General features: G+C 41.2%; 1 protein-coding gene across 2 annotated transcripts; it reads right to left on the reverse strand.

The window, feature by feature from the left end:
- Positions 1–2,613: 2,613 nt before the first annotated feature.
- On the reverse strand, positions 2,614–23,579 carry LOC124876050 (serine-rich and transmembrane domain-containing protein 1). Of its 2 annotated transcripts, none has more exons than XM_047378535.1 (2): positions 23,251–23,579; positions 2,614–3,363 (listed from the first exon to the last, which is right to left on the reverse strand). In XM_047378535.1, exon 2 carries the CDS (start codon positions 3,356–3,358, stop codon positions 3,023–3,025), a length of 336 nt encoding a protein of 111 aa, XP_047234491.1. In that variant the 5' UTR covers positions 3,359–3,363; positions 23,251–23,579; the 3' UTR covers positions 2,614–3,022. The 2 variants fall into 2 exon arrangements, with proteins under 2 accessions (XP_047234491.1, XP_047234490.1); XM_047378534.1 differs by lacking the exon at positions 23,251–23,579 and adding an exon at positions 8,842–8,967.
- Between the last annotated feature and the right edge of the window lie 2,291 nt (positions 23,580–25,870).

Below are 25,870 nucleotides of genomic sequence, written 5' to 3' on the forward strand. Positions count from 1 at the left end.
AGGCTGTTCCCAGAGTGCTGTATCAAGGCACCTCAGTGGGAAGTCTGTGGGAAGGAAAAAGTGTGGCAGAAAACGCTGCACAACGAGAAGAGGTGACCGGACCCTGAGGAAGATTGTGGAGAAGGGCCGATTCCAGACCTTGGGGGACCTGCGGAACCAGTGGACTGAGTCTGGAGTAGAGACATCCAGAGCCACCGTGCACAGGCGTGTGCAGGAAATGGGCTACAGGTGCCGCATTCCCCAGACCTGGGCTACAGAGAAGCAGCACTGGACTGTTGCTCAGTGGTCCAAAGTACTTTTTTCGGATGAAAGCAAATTCTGCATGTAATTTGGAAATCAAGGTGCCAGAGTCTGGAGGAAGACTGGGGAGAAGGAAATGCCAAAATGCCAGAAGTCCAGTGTCAAGTACCCACAGTCAGTGATGGTCTGGGGTGCCGTGTCAGCTGCTGGTGTTGGTCCACTGTGTTTTATCAAGGGCAGGGTCAATGCAGCTAGCTATCAGGAGATTTTGGAGCACTTCATGCTTCCATCTGCTGAAAAGCTTTATGGAGATGAAGATTTCATTTTTCAGCACGACCTGGCACCTGCTCACAGTGCCAAAACCACTGGTAAATGGTTTACTGACCATGGTATCACTGTGCTCAATTGGCCTGCCAACTCTCCTGACCTGAACCCCATAGAGAATCTGTGGGATATTGTGAAGAGAACGTTGAGAGACTCAAGACCCAACACTCTGGATGAGCTAATGGCCGCTATCGAAGCATCCTGGGCCTCCATAAGACCTCAGCAGTGCCACAGGCTGATTGCCTCCATGCCACGCCGCATTGAAGCAGTCATTTCTGCAAAAGGATTCCCGACCAAGTATTGAGTGCATAACTGTACATGATTATTTGAAGGTTGACGTTTTTTGTATTAAAAACACTTTTTTTTATTGGTCGGATGAAATATGCTAATTTTGTGAGATAGGAATTTTGGGTTTTCATGAGCTGTATGCCAAAATCATCCATATTAAGACAATAAAAGACCTGAAATATTTCAGTTAGTGTGCAATGAATCTAAAATATATGAATGTTAAATTTTCATCATTACATTATAGAAAATAATGAACTTTATCACAATATGCTAATTTTTTGAGAAGGACCTGTACAGCACAGTGCCTGTCCACTGGCTTCCCTGCTACAGGTATGTAAAAATTCTGGGAAAAGTTATATTTTATTGCAGTAAGCATAATTTCACTCTGAAAATGTCTGAAGAATTCCAAAATTTAATTTGAGTGAATTTAGTCGGTGAGGGAAATTTTGTTTTACAAATTTCCAAATGCTACTTGACTTACCTAAAACTCCCTAAAATAAATGTAAACAAAGCATTTTTAATCTAAAGTTTACCTTTTTAGGTTAATTTGAGAGTTTCAAACCTTTACCTTGACTTCCTGCTTAAATATGGCATAACATACACGCCCATTTCCCCATATGGGAAACACAAGAGAACGTTCATCAACAAAGGCAGACATGGGTTGATCTTTATTATTCAGGTAATTGCTACTAGAAAACAACTACTCACTTGTCCATCTTGACATTTAGAGCAATAGTTAAAAAGCTTTAAACAACTAGAACAGTGACAAGGCTTGGCCCAAGTTTACCATGTCACCACATACAGTGAGAAGAATAGTAAGGGAGACAACTTCTCCAAAGTTCAATGTTAGACAACAGCAGCATGTTGAAGTCGCCTGGTTTCTCTAACAACCATTAGGTTCCATCTATCTATTAAGTAGTTGCTTAGGAAGTATACCAGGAAAAAGCCGTTTCTGTTCTTGCATTGCAAACTTAAATATGTAGAGTTTGCTGGCCTGTAGCTGGAACCATGTGCTTTAGTCAGATGAGAAATGGGTCTTTGAAAGCTGTTTTATTCTTTCTTTTAAAGTCAGTTTGTCCTACCTAGTTCAGTTTACCTGAAACAAATGGTATTAATATGGAGCTAAGCGCTGAAATAAGAAACTCTAACAAATATTAAAAAATAAATAAAATCAAAATAAACATTTGGTGGGAAAAACAGTGTATCAAAAGGGCCTTAGAATATTATTGATAGTTTTAGCAACAAATACTGCAGGTGGGTTTGGTGTAGAAAAAAATTAAATATGTGGAAAAGCATTCGTTCTTAGATGCATATGCTTTATATTTCCAGCACCCTCAACTAGCACTCTCTTTTCTTTTTCTTTAAAACTCTGCCAAACTGTCCAAACAGTTCCTTGACTTGCTGAACATGGGAAACGACCTTTGTTGGACTTTCATCCTGGAGTACGGATAAGGACTGACAGCTGCAGAGAACCCTCCTGCTTCAGGTTGGTTGCAGACCGGCATCAGGCGCTACAGGAGCTGACAGGCAGGAGAAGTCATCCCTGGCATACCTGTCTATCAAGGCTGGAGTTTCATCTCGTAGCTTATGCTACTTTTGACCTGTTCTGTATGTAGCTGCATCGAAAGACTGTGTGCCTGTCAAAATGTCTGCAACCATTGTCAAATGTTCTCCTCTGTGTAACCTCCTGTCTGCACAGTCTTTGGAGTGATGTACCAGTTTTAAACGGCGCAAAATACTTGCAACAGATGCACACACCTCTTTACAAAGTAGAGATCTTTAATTTCTTATGATGCTAGTTTTTGCAGTGCAATATATATAGACAAAGCTTCTAAAGTAAATATGACTGAAAAGAGTAAAAAAAAAAAAGACAGGTGTCTCTCACTTTGTGCATCCCTGCAATGGAAAAGCATTCATCAGGTTCATTTTTCAATGCTGAAGTCAGGCTTAGTGGGTTATGTTGACTTTCAACTCTTAAAATCTTCATGGTGGTAATACAGGTTGTATATACGCACCAAATTCACTGAACCTCCAGGAATAAAATATGCATGCATGGGAGGATAATACTATTCCACCATGTTATGTTGTGGCATTTTTTTCTGTCATGCATCCTCGCCCTGTAAAGAGAAAACAGCACATTTCAACATGAGTCTGCATGCTATGAGCTCCCTCAGGTGGAAAGTGTGGAGATGGTTGACCTCTGAGACGAGACGCTGCAGATCTCCATGTTGGTGAAGGAGCTCCCTCCCTCGCTGCCGCAGTCGGGGACGGAGGAGGAGATGATGTTCTTCAGCCTGTGCAGGGAGATGATGAGCAGCGTCAGCAGGAAGGCCAGGAGGCCCAGGAAGAGCCACACGTACACGAAAACGTTCCCCTGGCGTCCCGGGGACGAGGCGGTCTCCAACGTGGAGGCAGACATCGGGGAGAAACGGAGAAAAGTTCCGTTGTCTAATGCGGTGACTCCGGTCTTGTTGTTGTCTACCAGCAGGACATCCATTCCTGACATCCTGGCTGACATTTTCACAAGGAAAGAAAGAAAGAAAGAAAGAAAGAAAGAGAGTTTGAGTTTAAAAATACCTTTATTTCACACTCTAACCATCAATAAAAAAACACAAAATAATAATCCATAAAACAAAAAGAACATTCTAAATAAAAAAAATAAAAAAGCAAAAACTAAAGATGCATCATCCACTGAACACAAAACATCATTAATACCCCACTTATTTACAAAGACAGCTATGTTCTTTGTCAACTTAACAAATTCAAATTCCACACGAACACGAGCAACTACTAGTCGCTTAAATAAAACACAAACGTCTTCCGTTTGATGTCCATTAATTTTGTTCTTTCTTGATATCCATATTGCTAATTTTGCCATCCCAGAAATAAAATTTAAAAGTATGTAAATAGCTTTCTTTCTTGCACAATACCGTGGACCATAAATAAAAATACAGTTAGAAAACTGTACACCAAACCCACCAAACAAATGATTCAAGAGAACAAAAAGAGGATTCAATCTTGAACATTCAACAAAAATATGATACAAAGTTTCCTCCTGCAAACAATAAGGACAGGCAACACTAATGTCAGGATTAAGGTGTGCCAGATACCTGTTTGTAGCTATGGCCCCATGCACAATCCTCCATTGGAGGTCACCCACCCGTTTCTCAATAGGGGGTTTGTATAGGGACCGCCAACAGCCTCTTGGGGTCGAGCTGGTGTCAAAAAAACCAGTCCACTTTGACACCCTCACCTCTGCCAGAAACCGTAAATTTAGAACCTTCACGCAGATATTGTACAAGACTTTCTTCCCCAAGCCTTCAAAACAACCTAGTGGTGCATGCTGTAGAGACATCAGTTTTCCTGGCTCATCCTGCCATTGGTCCACTGCAGGAGAGACAATCAGGGAAGGAAACACATACTCATACTCATCATCCCATTGGTCAAATAAAGTACTATTAGCAACAAAACCTCTGATGGAGTCTGGCAGAGAAGCGCAGGTTTCCTCTTTCAGTCTTAACACAAATCTGTTAGATCGCACATCAAGACTCTCAGTGAGACTGGACACAGACAACTTCATCAGATGACCCAGCTTCACACAGCCTGCTTCTCTCATCTTAGATCTTAAAGTAACAGATGAAAACAGCTGTGACGAAATGAAATTATTTTCAAACAGAGGTTCTTCAAAAACCCACATCCCTGGCGTTGCATCAGTCTTCCTCTCAAAGGTGAGAATCTGCCAAGCATTTAATACCGATTGATAAAAAGGAGTAAGACCAGTCAAGTCCAAGGATCTTTGTCGTAGCAAAAAGAGATGTTTATCATATCCAATACGTCCTGCTTTCTTCAGAAGAAGACGTGCAGTATCCAGCCATGGTAATCCAACACCATATAACAGTTTCTGCGCTGTCTGAAGCCTGAAAGCCGTGATCCGTGCGGTTATATCTATGAGTCCTTGTCCTCCCTCTTCTACTGGTAGGTACAGGGCTGCAGCTCTCACCCAATGTCGTCCAGACCAGAAAAAATCCACTAGAGTCCTTTTGAGATGTTGTATGAGAGATAATGGTGGTGTTAACAATGTCAGTTTATGCCAGAGGGCCGAAGCAACCAAGTTATTAACTACCAAAAAAAAAACCTTCCCCTGTAAGACAGCTGAGGCAGCAGCCATTTCCATTTGGATAATCTGGCACACACTCTCTCCATTAAACCCTCCCAATTTTTTCCTAAAAAGGTATCCGTCCCCAAAAAACACCCAAGAATTTTAAACCTTGGTTAACCCAATGAATATTACCTGGTAATTTAGGGAGATTATTATTAGTCCATGGACCAATTTTTAAGGCAGAGCTTTTTTCCCAGTTCACTTTAGCTGAAGAAGCTTTTTCATAAAGTTCCAAACAATGTTGAAGACCCATTACATCATTCTGATTTTTTATAAAAATGTTTATATCATCAGCATAAGCAGAAACCACTAAACTTGGATAATTTGACAAACCTGGGAGAATTACACCAGTTAGTGTAGAGCGCAGTTTGTGTAAAAGAGGTTCAACTGCAATAGAATACAACTGTCCCGATATGGGACATCCTTGTCTAATACCTCTCTGAACTTTAACTGGACAGCTTAATCCTCCCCCAACTTTAATAACACAAAACACTTCATTATACAATAAACCCAACAAAGAAATAAACCCATCACCAAATCCAAAAGCTCTTAATGTTGAAAAAAGAAAACAATAATCAACCCTATCAAAGGCTTTTTCCTGATCTAAAGAAATAATACCAACATCAATTTCATAAAGTTTACAAATGTCAAACAAATCTCTTAAAAGAAAAAGATTATCCATGATAGATCTGTCAGGTACGCAATATGACTGGTCTCTGTGTATGATAAATTCAAGAATGTTCTTCAACCTATTCGAAAGCACTTTAGAAAATAATTTATAATCCACACAAAGGAGGGCAACGGGTCTCCAGTTTTTCAACAAAGTCAAGTCTCCTTTTTTTGGAAGTAAGGAAAGAACAGCTTTCCGGCAGGATGGTGGCAAGATACCTGTCAAGGTGCACTCCTTGAGCACTTCCCACAAGTCCTCTCCCAACAGCCTCCAAAAATGTTTATAAAAATCTGCAGGCAAACCATCTAGACCTGGAGTCTTGCCAGGAGCCATTTGTCCAACAGCAGCAGTCAGTTCTTCCAATGAAACTTCAGCATCCAGAATTGCCTGATCTGCAGCAGAAAGTTGAGGAAGACCATCCAGTAGAGCATCCACACAGCTGCTGTTACAGGCCTGCTGTCTAAAAAGGTCACTATAGAAAGTCACTGCATGCTCCTTCATGATGGTGGGATCAGTGGTCAGAGTTCCATCTGGAAGCCGAAGACAAATCATCTGCTTTGTCTGGCTGACATTTCTCTCCAAATTAAAAAAGAAGGATGTAGGGGCATCCATATCCTTAACGGTAGCAAACCTTGAACGAACTAAAGCCCCTTTAGATCTTTCATGCAAGAAACAACTTAACTGATCTTTCTTATGTTTAAGCTGTTCATTATTAGCCATTTCTGTAACTACATCATTTTCTAACTGTGTTATTTCAATTTCTAAATTCTGAATCACATTTTTAATTTTAATTGTAGAATGGCTTGTGTATTGTTGACAAAAAACTCTTATCTGAGCCTTTCCAACCTCCCACCAGTCAGTTAAGGATGTAAAACCTGATTTTCTTGCCTTCCATATCTGCCAAAAATTACTAAAACTTTGGCAAAAAAAACTGTCTTTAAGTAGTTTTATATTGAAATGCCAATAAGATCTGCATCTAGTAGTGGTTGAAAAAAGGAAATCCATACAAACTAAATGATGGTCAGAAAAACCAACTGGATAAATTAGGCAGTTGGATAGTCTATTTCTATGAATTTCTGAAATATAAAATCTGTCCAACCTGGCCCCACTCACTGTCCCCTCTTTCATTTTTACCCATGTATATTGTTTAGCTTGCGGATGTTTAATCCTCCAAGCATCAACCAAATGAAGCTCTGATATCACCTGAGCCAATTTAGCAGATGATGGAAAATGAGGTTCTTCTCCTGTTCTATCTATTGTAAAATGAATAGTGCAGTTCCAATCCCCACCCATCACAATACACTCATTTTGATTAGACTGCTGCAAAAAACTGTATATTTTCTCAAAAGTCTTCATCCTGTTATCCCCCTGATTTGGTGCATAAACATTAATAAAGCAAAAAGAGAAACTTTCTATCTCTACTTTAATCCCCAGGACCCTGCCTGGGATTAACTCAATACAGGAAATGATGTTAGCATCCAGTCTTGGTGAAAATAAAATTGCTACACCAGCAGATGACCTGGTCCCGTGAGACAAAAAATATTTCCCTTTCCAACTCATACCCCACTCTACCTCATTTTCATGATCTGTATGTGTCTCTTGTAAAAACACAACATCAAGCTTCTTTTGAAAAATCAGCTCTAAACTAACCATCCTTTTCTGTGGATCCCTCCCACCATTGATGTTTAATGATCCCACCCTGATATTATTCATACAGGAGAAACAGAGAGGGAAAACAGACAGAAACAGCAAAAATAAGACCACCCAGTGTATTATAATCAGTCTCATTTCTATATTTTTAACCGTTTTGAACCTTTTCCTTTATTTGCTAAATACTATTTCCGGACATTTGTCATGTGCTTTTTTAACCGGAACCTTTTCTTTTCATCTAACATTTTAAAATCTACTATTTTCTGTACCATGAGAGCGCTCTTGATAACTTTTTCCGCATCAGGAAAATAATCAAGAACTTTAACATGTTTTCCAAAAGTTTCATCGAGGAAAACATTGATTTCATCCAAAGTGTACAAATCAACACTGGATGTTTGGGAATCTGCTATTGAAATACTGTCTGAATCACTGTCATACTCCATATTTTCTACCTGTTTGTCTTCAGCTGCAGGCTGGGCCGCTACACCCTCACCTGCGGGCAGCACCGCTGCCTCGGCAGCACCAGGGTTCGAGTTAGCTGTAGGATCTGTTTCTAAATCAAAATTGCTACAGATTAGGGAATCTTTTGGAACAACGATACCAATTTTCTCAAGGTCATTCTTAACAGGCTGTATAACCAGATCGCTGCTTCCCTCCCCAGCCTCAGAGACAGTTGACAGGGGAGGCACCGCCCCCTCCGCAGCCGGAGGAACACCAGCAGCCAGCGACACTTCTCCATTTGGATTTACCTCAACCTGCCTTGTCGGGTTTTTGTGCGGACAAGCGGCTCGTTTATGTCCGATATCCCCACACTCAAAACATTTCATGTTTCCGGTGCTCGCGTAAACCATATAAGATCCTTCCTCATATTTAACTCTGAAAGACACTTCCAGCGTTTGTGAAGCAGAGTTTAGAAACATAAACACCTGTCTCATAAAAGATTGGACATGTTTTAGTTTATCATTCTTACATCCCAAACCCACAGTTTTGAAACCGCTAGCAAGTTTTCCAAAACGTTGGAGTTCTTTTCTCCAGCAAGTTATTCGGAATGAAGGGCGGCACACCCGAAACAATCACACGGGTGGAGGACACTGCAAGCGGGGACACCTGCAGGTATTCTCCGCCTATTGTCACCCCGCTAACAATCAACTGAGTAACAAAGCGTTCTTCTTTCAAAAAAACCACTACTCCCTTATTCATTCTTGAAGCATAAATTAAATTGATGTGACTGACAATATCTCCTACAGCCAGGAGAACTATCTCAACTGAGATTGACGGGTCAGGTTGAATCCGAACCCCATTCCTTAAAGAGAGGGGCGGCGCCCCTAAAGACACCATCCCCGCAAACAAACAGCGCTACAAGCGCTAAAAAAAAAAAAAAAAAATCCAACAACTCCGAGACTTAGAATCAGTACAAAATAAAGGATATAAAAAAAAAAAAACAACACATAAAAAAAATAAAAGGTCAGAAAAACTGTTAGAGACAACTCTTCCACTCTGTCAGACTCACCACGTGCGGCCTCACCATCACCACCAACACCCAGCATGCAGCGCGAAAGAAAGAAAGAAATAAAGTTTTATAGCTAAGCAGCAGAGACCAATGAGTTCAACATTAATTATTTAAACAACCTCAAGATAACTTTTCTTTTTTATTATGGAGCTTTCAGTGACTTACTATTTCACAGTGTCAGATACGTGCTGACAGAAGAGCATTCACCAATATCCTCATCTAACCTCCAATCAGCTTTTACCTGTACTGAAAGGAAATCCAGATAGCTCCTGCATGTCAGATCAGATCATGTCAGAGCACTTTTCTCTATGATGATACACAACTTTTTTATTAAAATGTCTTTCTTTAAGCCTCAGGGAACAGAAACTGTCTTTCAGGAAAACCAGAGATCATCAAATGTAGGACCTGGTGTCTTAACCCTTTTCGTGACAACCACAAGGTTGGGTGGCAAGGATGTGAAAATTCAAGTCCAGAGTCACTCTCTACCCAACCTGACTAAGGTTGAGCTATTTTGCAAAAGAAGAATGAGAATGACTGATTTCAGTTTCTTAATGTGCAAAATTGTAGACATTTCAGATTTCTATTTGCAACATTTAGAAAGCCATGTATGCTTTCCCTTCTAATTAATAATTATGCAGTACTGTTTTGTAATCACTTAACATCTTAATAAAATACATTGCGGATTTTGTTTGTTGTGGGCTAAAATTTTAAAAAGGTTTTGATGAAATAAAACATGAAATTACACAAGGCAAGAATTTATATAGCACATTTCAGTGCTTTACATGATGGAAAAAAAGTACAAAAAAATTACAAGTACATTGCAGTGGCATGATCAGTAAAGAAAAGTAAAGCTGTACTACAGACTAAAATGAATGGATTTTAATATCTTAGGGCTAAACGAACCCCTTGTCGGAAAATCTAAAGTTTTAACCCATTCTTTAATGCACTCGGTGTTTTTTGATCCGTATTTATCACCATAAAGTCAAACGTTTCTCCCTGGGGAGGCGGCAATTCTTAAGAATTCTGCTCCTGTCCCATTTCCAAACTTTGCTTCTGTTTGCTTCTGGTTAATATTCCTTTAAAACCTGCCGATGTCTCTCTAAACGTCTTCCTCAGCATTGAGCCAATTTTTACCCACTATTTTAATGAACAGCAGGGGGAGCGATTGTCCCATTAAAAGCTTGTCAGACCCCTTTCCTCCAGCAGTGTCTGCTCATAAATGAAGGCATTATCTGATGAAATTAAACCCTCATAATCAGTTTTTACAATGACAGCCTAACTCCAACCTTCCTCCTCGGTGTATTATTACTGTTCGTAATGTTCCATCACAAATCACTGCTCAGAACTGAGTGTGAGGACTGAGGAGACGTTTGTGAGAGGGAGAGAGGCTGATTTGTATTTGGTTCATGGCGCTCTTGTGTCTTGACTTGATTTATGACAGCGAGGAGAGAGACGCTTCAAAGGGAGGAATAAATGACCATGACAAGAATGAAAGCAAAAGGTCAGCACACACTTTTCATCTTGCAGTTGTGTGTGCGCTCACTTTTCTCTCATCTGTCAGCTTTGTCTTTTCTTTTTTCCCTCTTTCTCTCTCTCTCTTTATTTCATTTTTCATTTTCAGCATGGCCCATATAGCCTTCATTCCTGGCCACTTACATGTTATTCGGGGGAGTGATGAAATATATTTTTGCTCTCCACAAGCCATTTGAACTGCACTAACTGAGTGTGTGGGCCCACATTAACAAAGCATTTTCAATATTTATGCGCTGAAGGGAAAGGTAGTAAATAGAAAAAAAAAAAAAACACTTTAAAACACTAAATGCGTTTTGGAAAAGTTGCTAGAATTGTTACCAATTGTTATTATAAATATTCTTGCTCTGAGGTGGGAGAGTGCCACTGAAAAATGTATAATCAGAACAAAATTTGTGTCGGAATTAGTAACTAGATTAGGTTCTGGATTAACATGCACTATACAGATCTGGCTATTTTCCTGGAAACATTAGCAATCAGCATCATTAACTCCAATTTGCAGATGGGTGTTAATTGCTTTTGGACTCCCAAAGCTGTTGAATGTACACATGCATCAAGTTACTCATACTCGTACTCCTCATCTTCCGCTTATCCGGGACCGGGTCGCAGGGGCAGCAGACTCAGCGGAGACACCCAGACGTCCCTCTCCCCAGACACCTCCTCCAGCTCTTCCGGGGGGAGCCCAAGGTGTTCCCAGGCCAGCCGAGAGACATAGTCCCTCCAGCATGTCCTGGGCCGTCCCCTGGACCTCCTCCCGGTGGGACGTGCCTGGAACACCTCCCGAGGAAGGCGTCCAGGAGGCATCCAGTATAGATGCCCGAGCCACCTCAACTGGCTCCTCTCGATGTGGAGGACCCCTTCCAGGCCTTGGCCCCTCCCAGATGGCCGACCTCCTCACCTATATCTCTAAGGGAGTGCCCGGCCACCCTACGGAGGAAGCTCATTTCAGCCGCTTGTATCCGGGATCTCGTTCTTTCGGTCATGACCCAAAGTTCATGGCCATAGGTGAGGGTAGGAACGTAGACCGGCCAGTAAATCGAGAGCTTCGCTTTTCGGCTCAGCTCTCTCTTCACCACAACGGACCAGCACAGTGCCCCCATCACTGCGGCAGCCGCACCGATCCGTCTGTCGATCTCCCGCTCCATTCTTCCCTAACTCGTGAACAAGACCCCGAGATACTTGAACTCTTCTACTTGAGGCAGGTGTGATCCCCCTGTAGTTGGAACACACCCTCCGGTCACCCTTCTTATGAAGGGGGACCACCACCCCAGTCTGCCAGTCCTGAGGCACTGTCCCCGACCACCACGCAATGTTGAAGAGGCGTGTCAACCATGACAGAACAACAACATCCAGAGATTTGAGGTACTCAGGGCGGATCTCATCCACCCCCGAAGCCCTGCCACCATGGAGCTTTTCAACCACCTCGGTGACTTCAGCCTGGGTGATGAAAGAGTCCAACCCCGAGTCCCCAGCCTCTGTTTCCACCAGGAAATGCGTGATGGCAGGATTGAGGAGATCCTTGAAATACTCCTTCCACCGCCCGATAATGTCCTTAGTCGAGGTCAGCAGCCTCCCACCCCCACTGTAAACAGTGTTGGCGAAGCACTGCTTCCCCCTCCTGAGGCACCGGACGGTTTTCCAGAATCTCTTCGAGGCCAAACGGTAGTCCTTCTCCATGGCCTCACCGAACTCCTCCCAGGCTCCTGGGATTGCCGCCGCGACAGGCACTGAAGACCTTACGGCCGCAGCTACGGGCAGCAGCATCGACAATAGATGCCGAGAACATGGTCCACTCGGACTCTGTCTCCAACATCCCCCGGAATCTGGTCAAAGCTCTCTCGGAGGTGGGAGTTGAATACATCCCTGGTCGAGGGCTCCGCCAGACGTTCCCGGCAGACCCTCACTATGCGCTTGGGCCTGCCAAGTCTGTCTGGCTTTCTCCTCCTCCAGCGGATCCAACTCAACACCAGGTGGTGATCAGTGGACAGCTCAGCCCCTCTCTTCACCCAAGTGTCCAAAACATGCGGCCGAAGGTTTGACGATACGACAACAAAGTTGATCATTGACCTCCTGCCTTGGGTGTCCTGTTGCCAAGTGCACTGATGGAGACCCTTATGCCTGAACATGGTGTTCATTATGGAAAATCCGTGACTAGCACAGAAGTCCAATAACGAAACACCACTCAGATTCAGATCGGGGAGGCCATTCCTCCTGATCACGCCTCTCCAGGTGTCACTGTCGTTTCCCACGTGGGCGTTGAAGTCCCCCAGCAGAATAATGGAGTCCCTGGGAGGGGCACTATCCAGCACCCTCGACAGGGACGCCAAGAAGGCCGGGTACTCCGCACTACCGCTCGGCCCGTAGGCCGAGACGACAGTCAGAGACCTGTGCCCAACCCGAAGGCGCAGGGATGCGACCCTCTCATCCACTGGGGTATACCCCACCATGAGACGGTTGAGCTGGGGGGCAACAAGCAAACCGACCACAGCCTGCCGCCTCTCCCTGTGGGCCACTCCAGAGTAGAAGAGACTCCAGCCCCTCTCGAGGAGATGGGTTCCAGAGCTCACGCTGTGCGTGGAGGCGAGCCCGACTATTTCTAGTCGATATCTCTCGACCTCCAGCACCAGCTCAGGCTCCTTCCCCCCCAGCGAGGTGACATGCCATGTCCCTAGAGCCAGGCTAAGCATCCGGGGATCGGGCCGCTGAGGTCTCCACCTTCGTCCGCCGCCCAATCCTCTATGCCCCGGTCCCTCACGGTTCTCCCTGCAGGTGGTGGGCCCACTGGAGGATGGCCTCGCGTCTCTCGTTTGGGTTTGGCCCGGCTGGGTCCCGCGAGGAGCAACCCGGCCACCAGGTGCTCTCTGGCGAATCCTGACTCCAGGTCTGGCTCCAGGGTGGGACCCTGGCTCCGCGTACCGGGCGACGTCTACTAGTCCTCATGAAGGATTCTTGCATCAAGTTACTCGCTCTCTATTTAATTTGAGTAATATATATTAATGATGAATACATTAATTAACTTAAACTTAACCAATAGAAACATTGCAAAGCTTTGTGGCCTGTAAAAAAGTTATTATATGAACATGTTACTGTGAATAGTTTTTTAATACGAGACTCTGCACAGATATTTCATAACTTGTTTAAGATCCAGACCTAAGATGCAATAATAACACAGAAAACACTGAGATGCTTGCAGTTTATAAAACTCTCTAATGATCTAGAAGAAGCTTTTTTACGAATATGGTAAAATGCCAACAGTGCTGATGAATTTAATAAGATAGACAACAATGCAACTATGACTTCTAATGTTAGCACAATGGATTATTAAGTCAAATCAGTATTACAGTCCTGTAGTATGAAACTGCAAGGAAAGGTCAGTAGGAGAATTCTTTGTCAAATTAGGCCACTTCAAAGAATAAGAGATAAAATTCCACTGATAGAGCTGTGATGATATCAGAGAATTTAGCTTCTAAAACACAACAGCATCCAATTTTACTTTAAGAGAAAGATTCCTTATTTTAAGTCTCATAGGTTGTACTGCTCTTCCTCGAAATTTTGCGGTTACACTCTTGCTTTTTTTTTTGTTTGCTTATAAATATTTCCTGCTCTCCCCTGAAGTAGGCGTCCATTCTCAGAATTACCACCTTTTGTATTGATAGTTTCTCCTCCTGCTTGCATCCTACTCCTCACACATAAACTTTACCTACAGTCTCAAGGTTGTCCTTTCTGTTCATGGAGTATTTTTGCTGTCTTGCAAAATGAAGCTGTAAGTCCACTTAGTAACAGTTTCAGCCAATAGAATCTCTCGCACAGGTATTCTTTCCCCCCGTTTTACTCCTACTCCTCTCTCTCTCAGGGACAGCAGTTTTCATTGTTGTAATCACATAGCTAGGATGCCTGGAGGAAACTGTTACTAAAACAATAGCACCCCAAAAAATGTAGAAGGAAATATATTTTATTGTAGTAGCATAATCTTAAACTGGAAAAAATAACATCAATTCTCAAACAGCGAGCTCTGATGTGTCCCTAACTATCCTCCTATTTCTGTGCAAGATGAGCTTGGGTCGTTATCTAGCATAGTTTGTCGCAGTTTTAATGGTTTAACCTTTTTTAGATTTTAACTGTAGATATTTGCCATTTAGACAAACTGCTTTTTTGCTTTAAATACAGCTGCCTAACTTGAATAGAATGTTTTCCTGTCTGTCCCATTTGAGGAGTGGCTAGGAGAAATTTCCCTCTCTGTCACCTCATATTTATACCCAGGACGACAATTGATTGCTAATTAAAAAAATATGATAAATAACATAACAAAGTAAAATATTCATTTAATAGGTTAAATTTACTTTATTGGAATTTCTAATAACTGATGCACCAGTGACTAAGTAAACTATCTTTTTAACTGGAAAGATATATATATTTTTAAACTCAAATAAATGTTCCTAAATTAAACATTTACTTTTTCTAAATTAAGCAACGAGGCATTATGTGACCACAATGAAACCTAAATTAGTTTTAAGGCATGGTAAAAAAAGAGGGAAGATGCATTTTCCACAAAAAACAAAACACCTTGTTTACACATTTGCATGTTTAATTTTGAGTGGGATGATGGACCAGCCTGAAACAATAACATAACAATAAGCTGTGACAAAACCTCTTCTTTCCAACCAAACCAGACTGCAGCTGAAACCTGTGTTTTAGACACAAGGTAAGAAGGGAAGCAACATCAAATCCAGAAAAAATACTAAACTACCAGCTATATATATTATTGCCCTATTTAAGCTAAATTGTGCAAATAGAGACATATCGTCTGTTATTGTCACGCCCCTGAGTTTGACAATTTCGTCAAATGGACTATTAAGCCTTTTTAATTCACTTACAGGGGATTATAGAACCTTTTAGTGAGCATTACCATTCATGTGGAAGAATACTTGCAGAAAGTTTAAGCGAACCCCGCTGTCCCCAAACTGTTTTATTTCAGCCTTCAAGTTCCTTTCATCTCTTTCTCTCTGGATTGTGTATTTGACAAGAACTCTGCTCTCTTTAATTTGAAGCCCAAAGTAGCTGCAGGCAGGCACACAGCATAATGAGGATGGATGAGTTGGGCTGCCTTTTTTCTTATTTTACTGGGCACGCTCTTGCCCTGACTCTTGTTTTCTTTATCAACTGATCTCCATGGCCAAACTGGGCCGATCATTTGTTTGTTTCTATAGTTTGTCTCTCTCCAGATTTTTTTAAATTATTCAGTCGCTGCCCAGACAAATAAAATTTAGGATTTTGTTCCCGACATTATTTAACCATCTGCTTTTGAAGTATACCCCATAAATTTTTTACCAATGGGTTTTCTTCAATGACACCTTTTCGTGGTCTCGACCTTTGCCCTTGCCTTCTTTCCACGCCCCTCTTTGCTGCTCTGTATACAATGTGGTCCTACGTGATGTGTTGTTTTCAAATCAGCGATGAAGCTTGTTTATTGTGTACTGAAGTGGCTAATAATTGTGCCTAATGATGCTTTTTGTATCCAGGCAACGACGTACACACAGTTCTTTTTCAAGCTAATCTACTTTAAGAGGGCACGCCACGCAGTCCCAGAGAGTCTGAAGAGGTTAGACGTGCGTTTACACACCTGCCTACGCACAGTAAATACCGCTGGTTTTAATTTTCCAAGGAAAAGCAACAAATGTAAGGTAGGAAACACAAGGACAATTTGAGGAAAAATTTTGTTAATAATAATATTATTTTTTTTCCCCTTTCCTGTATATCGCCTACAAATCTATAAATGTAATCCGTGACATAACCTGCTCTCTACCCCCGTACTTCAAGGAAGGAGTGAGTGCTTGAGTGAAGATGAGAGTTAAATTGCTCCTTGAAGAGGAACCTTGCATCAGACAGAAGATCAGTGTTTTACTGCAGTCTGCAAGACCGAGTTGTTATGCCCTCTTCTGATAATGTGCCGTCTTTTCTCTTAAAGGTGCATGATCCTAAGAGGGCCATCTGGCTGTCATCTGTCTCTTTACTGTTTCAACAAGTAGAACAGCACCTCTAAACAGTAATGCATCCTAAGTAGAAAAGCACTGATGAGATTAGTGACAAATTTTCAATCTCAGCTTTTAATAAAGACCTGCCCTTCTGACAAATGTACAGCATTCAATATTTTATGTTGTTTTCTTGCAGGGAGGAGTCATTGATTGTTTACCTGAGTTGCAGAGGCAATGACTCTCTGTGTGAGAGACCAGCTGCTGATTTTATTAATTTTAAACAAAAGACAAAATTATTTAGAATTTGCACTTTAGGCTGTGATTAGCATTTTATATTAGCAACTGCCACAACTGTCTCAATTAGCTTTACTGACTGTATAGCAGTCCCTGTGTGTATTGGGTGGAGTGGCGGCCTAGTGGTTAGAGAGCAGGGCATGTTTGCATCCCACAGCCTGTCACTCTGGGGCCCTGAGCAAGACCCTGAATACACCCAGGGCGCTGTGCAATGGCAGCCCACTGGTCCCTAAGGGATGAAGTAAATGCAGAGCACAATTTCTCCACTGTGAGATCAATAAAGTCTATATTATATTATTATCATTATTATTATTATTAGCTAGAACAGGAGTTTTATTAAGTATCACTTCAGTAATCCCTATGTTTTCTTAGTATCACCCCATAGTGACAGAGGTTTTAAAACAGTAGTGCAACAAAATTTGTACTCTTTAATTTTGTTGTGTTTTTGTTTTTTTTATAAATTTTTACCTACAGGCACTGCTTAATTGCCTAAACTACTGTTTGTATACTTAGTTTTTAGAAGGTGGCATTTTTAAGATTCAGGTTAGCAATATTATCAGAAAGACGTCCTGTAAAGTTGGAATTCCAACTTAGAAAGTTTAAGATTTCCCACCAACCCACAACCCTAAAATCTGCAGAGTGAAAAAAAACAAAGCCGGTTGAAATCCATGCTCACGCTTTACTAAACTGTGCTCTCAGTTTCTGCAATCTGTCTGCATGGTTTGATAAACTGTGCTCTCCGTTTTGCAATCCATGCGCGCAGAGTACTCAGTGACCTCTGTCGAGATATCTCAGTGTAACAAACATAAAGTCATAATACAAGTTGTGAAGTGTGCTGATATATATGTGTGTGTATATATATATATATATATATATATATATATATATATGCATGTATGACAAGTGTTACAGACCAAGTTTGTCTCCTGTCCAACTCAGTGTTTGATTTGATTTCTTCTTGAATTGCTTTTTTGTTTCCCTTTCTGTTTGTTTATGTTGAGAAATCTTGACCACATTTTGAGATAAAATAAAAACTCTGACCACATCCAACACAAACTGCAGATGATTTTTTTCTACTTTTCTAACTTATTTTTTCTTTCTGTTTTTGCTAGTTAAAACTGATGGTTTTTGCAAGAATAAAATAAACCTCCTACTCAAATGCATTACTGTGAAGAAAGGGTGCTGAGGGTCACTAAAACTTATGTTGATAACATATAATTAACTGGCTTTTTTATCTTTGTCATCCCGTGAGACCAGGTTGACGGACCATATTTTAGCTACTTGCACTATCTGATGTTGGACAAATATTTTATTTGGCATTCAGTCATGTATCTTTCTCACCCTGCAGCTGAACAAATAATTAAAAAACATCAAAGTTTGTGTGCCATGTCAATATTGTCATGGTATTTTAAGCAGTTTTTCAGAAGCAACAGTTGAATTTTAGTGATATATTTATATCTACAGGTCCTTCTCAAAATATTAGCATATTGTGATAAAGTTCATTATTTTCCATAATGTCATGATGAAAATTTAACATTCATATATTTTAGATTCATTGCACACTAACTGAAATATTTCAGGTTTTTTATTGTCTTAATATGGATGATTTTGGCATACAGCTCATGAAAACCCAAAATTCCTATCTCACAAAATTAGCATATCATTAAAAGGGTCTCTAAACGAGCTATGAACCTAATCATCTGAATCAACGAGTTAACTCTAAACACCTGCAAAAGATTCCTGAGGCCTTAAAAACTCCCAGCCTGGTTCATCACTCAAAACCCCAATCATGGGTAAGACTGCCGACCTGACTGCTGTCCAGGAGGCCACTATTGACACCCTCAAGCAAGAGGGTAAGACACAGAAAGAAATTTCTGAACGAATAGGCTGTTCCCAGAGTGCTGTATCAAGGCACCTCAGTGGGAAGTCTGTGGGAAGGAAAAAGTGTGGCAGAAAACGCTGCACAACGAGAAGAGGTGACCGGACCCTGAGGAAGATTGTGGAGAAGGGCCGATTCCAGACCTTGGGGGACCTGCGGAAGCAGTGGACTGAGTCTGGAGTAGAAACATCCAGAGCCACTGTGCACAGGCGTGTGCAGGAAATGGGCTACAGGTGCCGCATTCCCCAGGTCAAGTCACTTTTGAACCAGAAACAACGGCAGAAGCGCCTGACCTGGGCTACAGAGAAGCAGCACTGGACTGTTGCTCAGTGGTCCAAAGTACTTTTTTCGGATGAAAGCAAATTCTGCATGTCATTTGGAAATCAAGGTGCCAGAGTCTGGAGGAAGACTGGGGAGAAGGAAATGCCAAAATGCCAGAAGTCCAGTGTCAAGTACCCACAGTCAGTGATGGTCTGGGGTGCTGTGTCAGCTGCTGGTGTTGGTCCACTGTGTTTTATCAAGGGCAGGGTCAATGCAGCTAGCTATCAGGAGATTTTGGAGCACTTCATGCTTCCATCTGCTGAAAAGCTTTATGGAGATGAAGATTTCATTTTTCAGCACGACCTGGCACCTGCTCACAGTGCCAAAACCACTGGTAAATGGTTTACTGACCATGGTATCAATGTGCTCAATTGGCCTGCCAACTCTCCTGACCTGAACCCCATAGAGAATCTGTGGGATATTGTGAAGAGAACGTTGAGAGACTCAAGACCCAACACTCTGGATGAGCTAAAGGCCGCTATCGAAGCATCCTGGGCCTCCATAAGACCTCAGCAGTGCCACAGGCTGATTGCCTCCATGCCACGCCGCATTGAAGCAGTCATTTCTGCAAAAGGATTCCCGACCAAGTATTGAGTGCATAACTGTACATGATTATTTGAAAGTTGACGTTTTTTGTATTAAAAACACTTTTCTTTTATTGGTCGGATGAAATATGCTAATTTTGTGAGATAGGAATTTTGGGTTTTCATGAGCTGTATGCCACAATCATCCGTATTAAGACAATAAAAGACCTGAAATATTTCAGTTAGTGTGCAATGAATCTAAAATATATGAATGTTAAATTTTCATCATGACATTATGGAAAATAATGAACTTTATCACAATATGCTAATATTTTGAGAAGGACCTGTATATGGGCAACTGAACTTTTCAACTGTTGATAGAAAGTTTACATATGATGTTTTCATTTGGAGACTGTAAAGCTTGTTCTTCACCTAAAGCTGAAAGATGGGGGCAACTTGGAGTTTAGTTTCAAACAGGTGTTTGAATGTCCAACAATTAAAGATGTTTGGTCTCTTCTCAGACTATCTTTGTGATCTCTGCTGCCTTGCACTTTTCTTTAAGCTTCTTGAAATCCAATGTGTCTTCAGTTTTCAGAGGGTCTGCCTACAGGAGAAAAAGTTTATGGAGCTGCTGCTGCTCCACTGAAAGAAATAATTCGATTGAGCACATTTCCCTTACGATAAACTTCCCTGGGCTTTACATTATGTGACTTGAATCTCAACTCTGAATCAAGTTATAAAATAAATCTATTCGCTTCACTAGAAGAGTTAAGCGTATGTATTTTTAGTCAGTTTGGGTTGTCACCGTTCTGATTTTCTTATTTCTTCTTACATTAAATATCCCAGCCTGCAGCCCATCAGTGGCTCTTTGCAGAAGTACTCCTTCCTGCTCTTCACTCCCAGAAAGGACTTTGTTCAACAGCTATTTTACTGTCAGCACACTGTTCTCTGCTTTGTCAAGTCCTTTAAGCTAGCCTGTCTACCAATGAAAAATCTCTTCCAGGAGTCCTGTAGAGTTAAGCTTTGGTATGTTTTGTCTCCCATCCATCAGTATGTACAGTGAGCTTTGACTCCTGAGGCTCAAGCTTCTCCTTCATCTGCTCAGTCTCTTCAAACAGGCCCATCCTCTGCTAGAGAAGTACATTCAGCCAAATCTCCTCCTGAGACTTTGCACCGCATAGCTTCCTTTGCTCCACTTTCTCAAACTATCTTCTGCACGCCTTTCATTTTTTCCCCTCCATGTTTAATCTTCTTCAGTGTCACTGTCTTGTGTGTATTCAGTTATGTTATCCCTCTTATATGTCCTTTCTTACTCAAAAACTGCATAAGTTTTGCTTTTGGGGCAGAGTTTAGGTAGTTTTAACCAAACATTGGGTCAGAAACTGTGCCCCGGTTTGGAGGAGAATCATAACTTTGAATTTTGCAATGAACTGATCATAGTTTACTGAACCTATCCCACAAAATGAAATAAGAAATGCTGGTAAGTTACGCCTTACAATAATTTTAATGTCAATGGGTTGTGTTTTGACTTTAGAGAATGAGTTTGATCATTTAAGATGACAGCCTAAGTAGCTTGTGAAACCTGTCGCTAGTTATGTTCAAATTTGGTCAAAGGATTTGACTGTTTTGTATACTGCTGTTTGTAAGTTGACTTTTTCTTTATTAAAGCAGAGTTGTGTTTGGGTCCTCCACAATCACAGTTCACAACAGTGTTAATAAGTTCAATTATTTTATATATTTTTTGAAATATGAAATTTTATATGCAGAATTAACCTAAAAACATACTTCATTTTTTAAACATTAACCATTAAATGTTAAGTTTTTTAAACCAAGCTTGTCATTATTGTTGAAAGCTCATTTGGTAGCCTTAACATTAGCCACAAGACACTTAAAGTCATTGTTGGGGGACTTAAAACCGAACCCAGCATGCTGGGTGAAACCTATAACCCAATCCTGTTTTGCTGGTTCACCCCAAACGTAATATTGACATCACAATAATTGGAAACAACTGAGCTACATTTACTTTTTTATTTGTTCTTTTTTTACTACATTTTTGCAAATTTTACTAAAAGTTGTTTTCTTTAAGTGATAAACAGTATGTCTGGAACTCCCTGCTGTTTCTAATTAGGCTTTGGGATATCTGCCACACAAAGTAGCCCTTGAGATTACTCCAATTGTCAAAATGCTTGTAGAGTTTGCAAATATTTACTGAAATGCAGACTTTCCAGATGGGCCTGTTCTCACCGTCTGATCAGTCCTGCTGTCAGATCTTTCACTCATGAATAATGCACAAGATCTAGATGCGGCCAAATGTCACGGCATTTGGGTCGTTTCCTCTGAGTGTGTGTTAATAAATTCTCATACTGCACTTCCACTGCATGGCTGCAATATAACAATATAAAAGCTGAGCCTAAAGCTAAAGGGTAGGAAAGGCTTATAATCAGTGCATATGCTCGCACACCTATGATAATGTCAAAACTTTTCATCCCTTGCAGATATGCAACTTCAGCTCAAACACCAGATTCAACTTAAAAAGCAGGAGATAAAGGTAGCCTGAATTCCAACCATGTTAAACATCCAATCTTCTGAACCAGATCAACTGAAAACAGACCTCAACCTCATGAATTCCAAACAACTCCTGCAGGACCCAAATGCCACAGATAACCCATGCAGAGGTTAGAGATATGCAGGGATGATCAAAGTGTAAAGAAAAGTGATGCTTCAATCAGCATCACAGCCCTTCATGCATTTTCTTTTGTTAAATAACAATTAGTTTCTCTCCAATTCGGATTGCCAATGAAAAACCAACAGGGCTCCTAGTTTAGAAAAAGAGATGTTTGTGATGTGATCCACAGAAAAATAGTCTTGGCAGTTTATTCATTGCTTTTTTTTTCTTTCTCTCAGCAGCACACCTGAATGCACTCAGAGCTGCGGCTGGGGTCAGGCACCTCAGTAAGCGGGGCTGTTATTTGATTCTCTCAGATATTCAGGGAATTAAATGCGTAGATTTCAAAAGGTGCATATTGGGGCGATGTTTCAGAGGAGCTGCAAAATGCTTATGATAATTGACAGTTAGGTAAAATGAGCTGACACCCATGCAGACTGTCAGGAACTGTGATCTGTTTGAATAACAAGTGTTGGACGTGGTATTTTTTGGTCAGTGGCCAGTGTGGATAATGAGCTATATTACTTTGATGTGTGAGTGTGTGTGTGTGTGTGTGTGTGTGTGTGTGTGTGTGTGTGTGTGTGTGTGTGTGTGTGTGTTTGTTTAATATCATCCCTCTGGTGGAGTGTTCTTTTGCACCTTCCTCTCATATCTATTAATTACCCCTTAGACTTCAGAGTATAGCTGCAACTTCAAGTTTGATTCTGACACAGTGTCTTTGAGCAGCCCTTTTACTTTCTGTTTATTACTTTCTGAGTGTGCCTGGTGAGTCATACTAAATTTTAAACACAAACAAAACCTTGTTTTGTTTTCATTACTCTGAGAGGACACTTCCATCTTTTCCTCCCCCTCTAGGGATACAATCGCCCCACTCATGACCAATTATTTTCTCCCTTCCACTGCCCCATTAAAAGCTGGTTCTTTTCCCCAAGTTGGTGAATGGATGCATACATGAATATTTCCCCCGCTCTTACATTAACCTTGTTTACTGGATGCAGCAACACATTGAAGCATTAGAGTTCATATTCACTGATTTTCTTCCTCATCTCTTCCAACACCACACTACTGTTCCTGTTATTTGTAAACCCCAGGAATCCCCTTTTGCATACCAAATTAGCTCCTTTCGTTGCTCATATTTCCTCTCGCTAAACAGTTTAGAAACTTCACATTTAAAGTATCCAAATTATTTCACCACGCATGATAAAAAATGAAATTGTTACAGACCTTAATACTTGCAGTTTAGCTTCTGTCTGGTCACTTTGTGTGGAAATCCATCCCTTCTTCAGGCTTGCAGCAGAGTAAACTAGATCTGCCTCCCCTCAGATTTCCCCTGGTTCTTCTTGTCTCCCTCTCTGTCATTCAGTGTAGACAGACTGCACAGCTTGAGTGGACGCAGATGGATGTGGGTCGTCTCTATGATCAGACACACACAAATAGTCCTGTCTAATAGGGGCTGTAGTGATGCTGCTTTTTTCCTGGAGAATGCTGGAAAAGAAAGAAGAGGCAGTGTAGTGCTCATTCTACTCCGATCCCTTCTCTTTGTGACTCTCTTGTCTCCACCCTCCCCGCTCCCCTCTCTGCTTGCTCATCACCTTCAATAACGATTGCTCCAACAGTGAAATCTGTACCTCTGTGTCGTGTCTGTTCTCATTTCCTCAAAGCAAAGACGGTACTTTACAGAAGTGTTCACACCCCTTGACCTTTTTTATGTTTATTCATTTGACTACTACAAAGTTCAATAAAGTTTATTAGGTTCTGAATGTAAGATGGACTACTCAGTATTGAAACTACTATATGATTATCAAGTGGAAGGAAAATAGTACAGGGTTTTCAATATTTATCTAAACCATCTGTACGTTTTGAGTAACTGTCTTGCTGGAATGTGAACCTCTAGTCCCAAGTTGTATGCAGTCTCCAACAGGTTTTCTTGTAATACTGACCTATATTTAACTCCATTCATCTTCACCTAAAAGCTGAACAACTTATCTGTCTCTCTAACAAGAGGAGTTCCCACAACATGATGCTGTCAACACTGTGTTTCACAGTTGTGATGGTGTTTTCTAGGTCATGTTCTCCTACACATAGCACTTTCATTGTAGACCAAAAAATTACATTATAGTCTTATCTGACCAGATCACCTTCTTCTACTTGTTGGCTTTGTCCCCTCATGATTTAGGGCAAACTTGTTCTTTTTTCCACTCTACTCTAAAGATCAGATTGGGGGCTTGCGGGGCTAACAGCGGTCCTGCAAACAGATTCTCCCACCTGAACTCTGGAACTCTGCAGCTCCTCTAGAGTTACCACAGGGCTCTTGGCTGGTTATCTTATTAATGTTTTCCTTGACTGCTCTGGTGGTTCAGGTCGAGAGCTATCTTGGTATTTAGTTGTGCCATACTCTTTTCATTTTTCTAGGTGGTGAGATGTTCAAAGCTGAAAATATTGCTTTGTAACCTAACCCTGCATAAATTATCCACAACCTTCTCCCCCATCTGTTCCTGATCGGTTCCTTGGTCTTCATGATGCTTTGTTTATTAATGTTCTCTAACAAACCTCTGAGCCCTTTACAGAACAGCCTGATTTAAATTGAGATTAAATTTACTAAATGGTTAACTTCTAAAGGCAATTGGTTGCACTGGAATTTAATTAGGGGTATCAGACTTAAGGAAGTGCAAATACATGTCAATTTTTTTTATTTGTTCAAAAGTTTGATAACTATGAATTTATTTCCTCTATTTCACAGTTGCGCACTACTTTGTGTTGGTCTGTCACATAAGATCTCAATAAAACACATTTAGGTTTGTGATTGTAATGCGGCCAAAAGTGAAGAAGGGATTTGAATGCTTTTGCAAAGCACCATAGATTCAAAAGAGCTAAAGAGCTCTTCAAAATATATCCAAGTCAGAACAATGATTTGACAAAATAATCAATGGATCAATATTTGAAGCTGTGTACTATAAACACAGACTTGGTAGTTTGGTTAATATCTCCTGTTTGTGTGAAGGAATCTGCTCTCAGAAAACTGCATTGAAACACAGGATCAAATAGTGAGTAAAACTCAGCGGCAGACTACGCTCCTCAAGTGAGAGCCCAAACCAGCGGGGGCTTCAAGAAGTGTCCAACAATTCTCAGTGTCAGACCTCTTCTTGCCTCACATCTTTTTACAGTTCTTTTACTTTAATTTCTTTTCGATCATTTCCAACACAGTGTCAGTTAACAACATTTATTCTTTTTAAAAATCTCTTTCTGAGCTAAAAGTAAAAACTCTTCAAGACATTCCACCTGAATCCTTTACCCCTTTTGTTGCTGTCTTTCTTCAGGTGTCCAAACAAAGGTTTTTCTATTCTTAACTGTCACTTTGTGGGTAGAAAGCACAGAATGTCATTTCCCCTCCCTCTCTGCTAAGCTGTCAAGGTGTTCAGATTTATCAGGACAAGTTTTGAAAAGTACATCTGTGGTTTGACAGGAAATATTCAAACAGGTCTGGTGAATGTCATAGTTTCTATGTGTGCTGCTTCCCAGAAGCCAGTTCTCATCTTTCTCCAACCCGGACACCTACACTAGCATAAAACTCCACAGACCTGATTGACGCCCCTGTGATTCATTGTTGCCTGATTACAACAGTCGGGGTCCGTGTTTAAATTTCCCTTTTGACATTGCCACTCATTCAGCCTTTCGTCTATCTATGACAGCGTTGTTATGGAACTAAGGCTACTACTTATTCAGTCCCTGTAGTTGTTACCTGTCTGTATGTTTACATTTCTCAAAGCCCTTTGTTCAGCTGCCCCTGTCAGTCTGTGTCCATATTGTTTTCCTAAACCCAGTGGGTCAGGTGTGACATGCAGTG

Source organism: Girardinichthys multiradiatus, chromosome 11, assembly GCF_021462225.1.
Source record: "Girardinichthys multiradiatus isolate DD_20200921_A chromosome 11, DD_fGirMul_XY1, whole genome shotgun sequence".
NCBI classification, from domain to species: Eukaryota; Metazoa; Chordata; class Actinopteri; order Cyprinodontiformes; family Goodeidae; genus Girardinichthys; species Girardinichthys multiradiatus.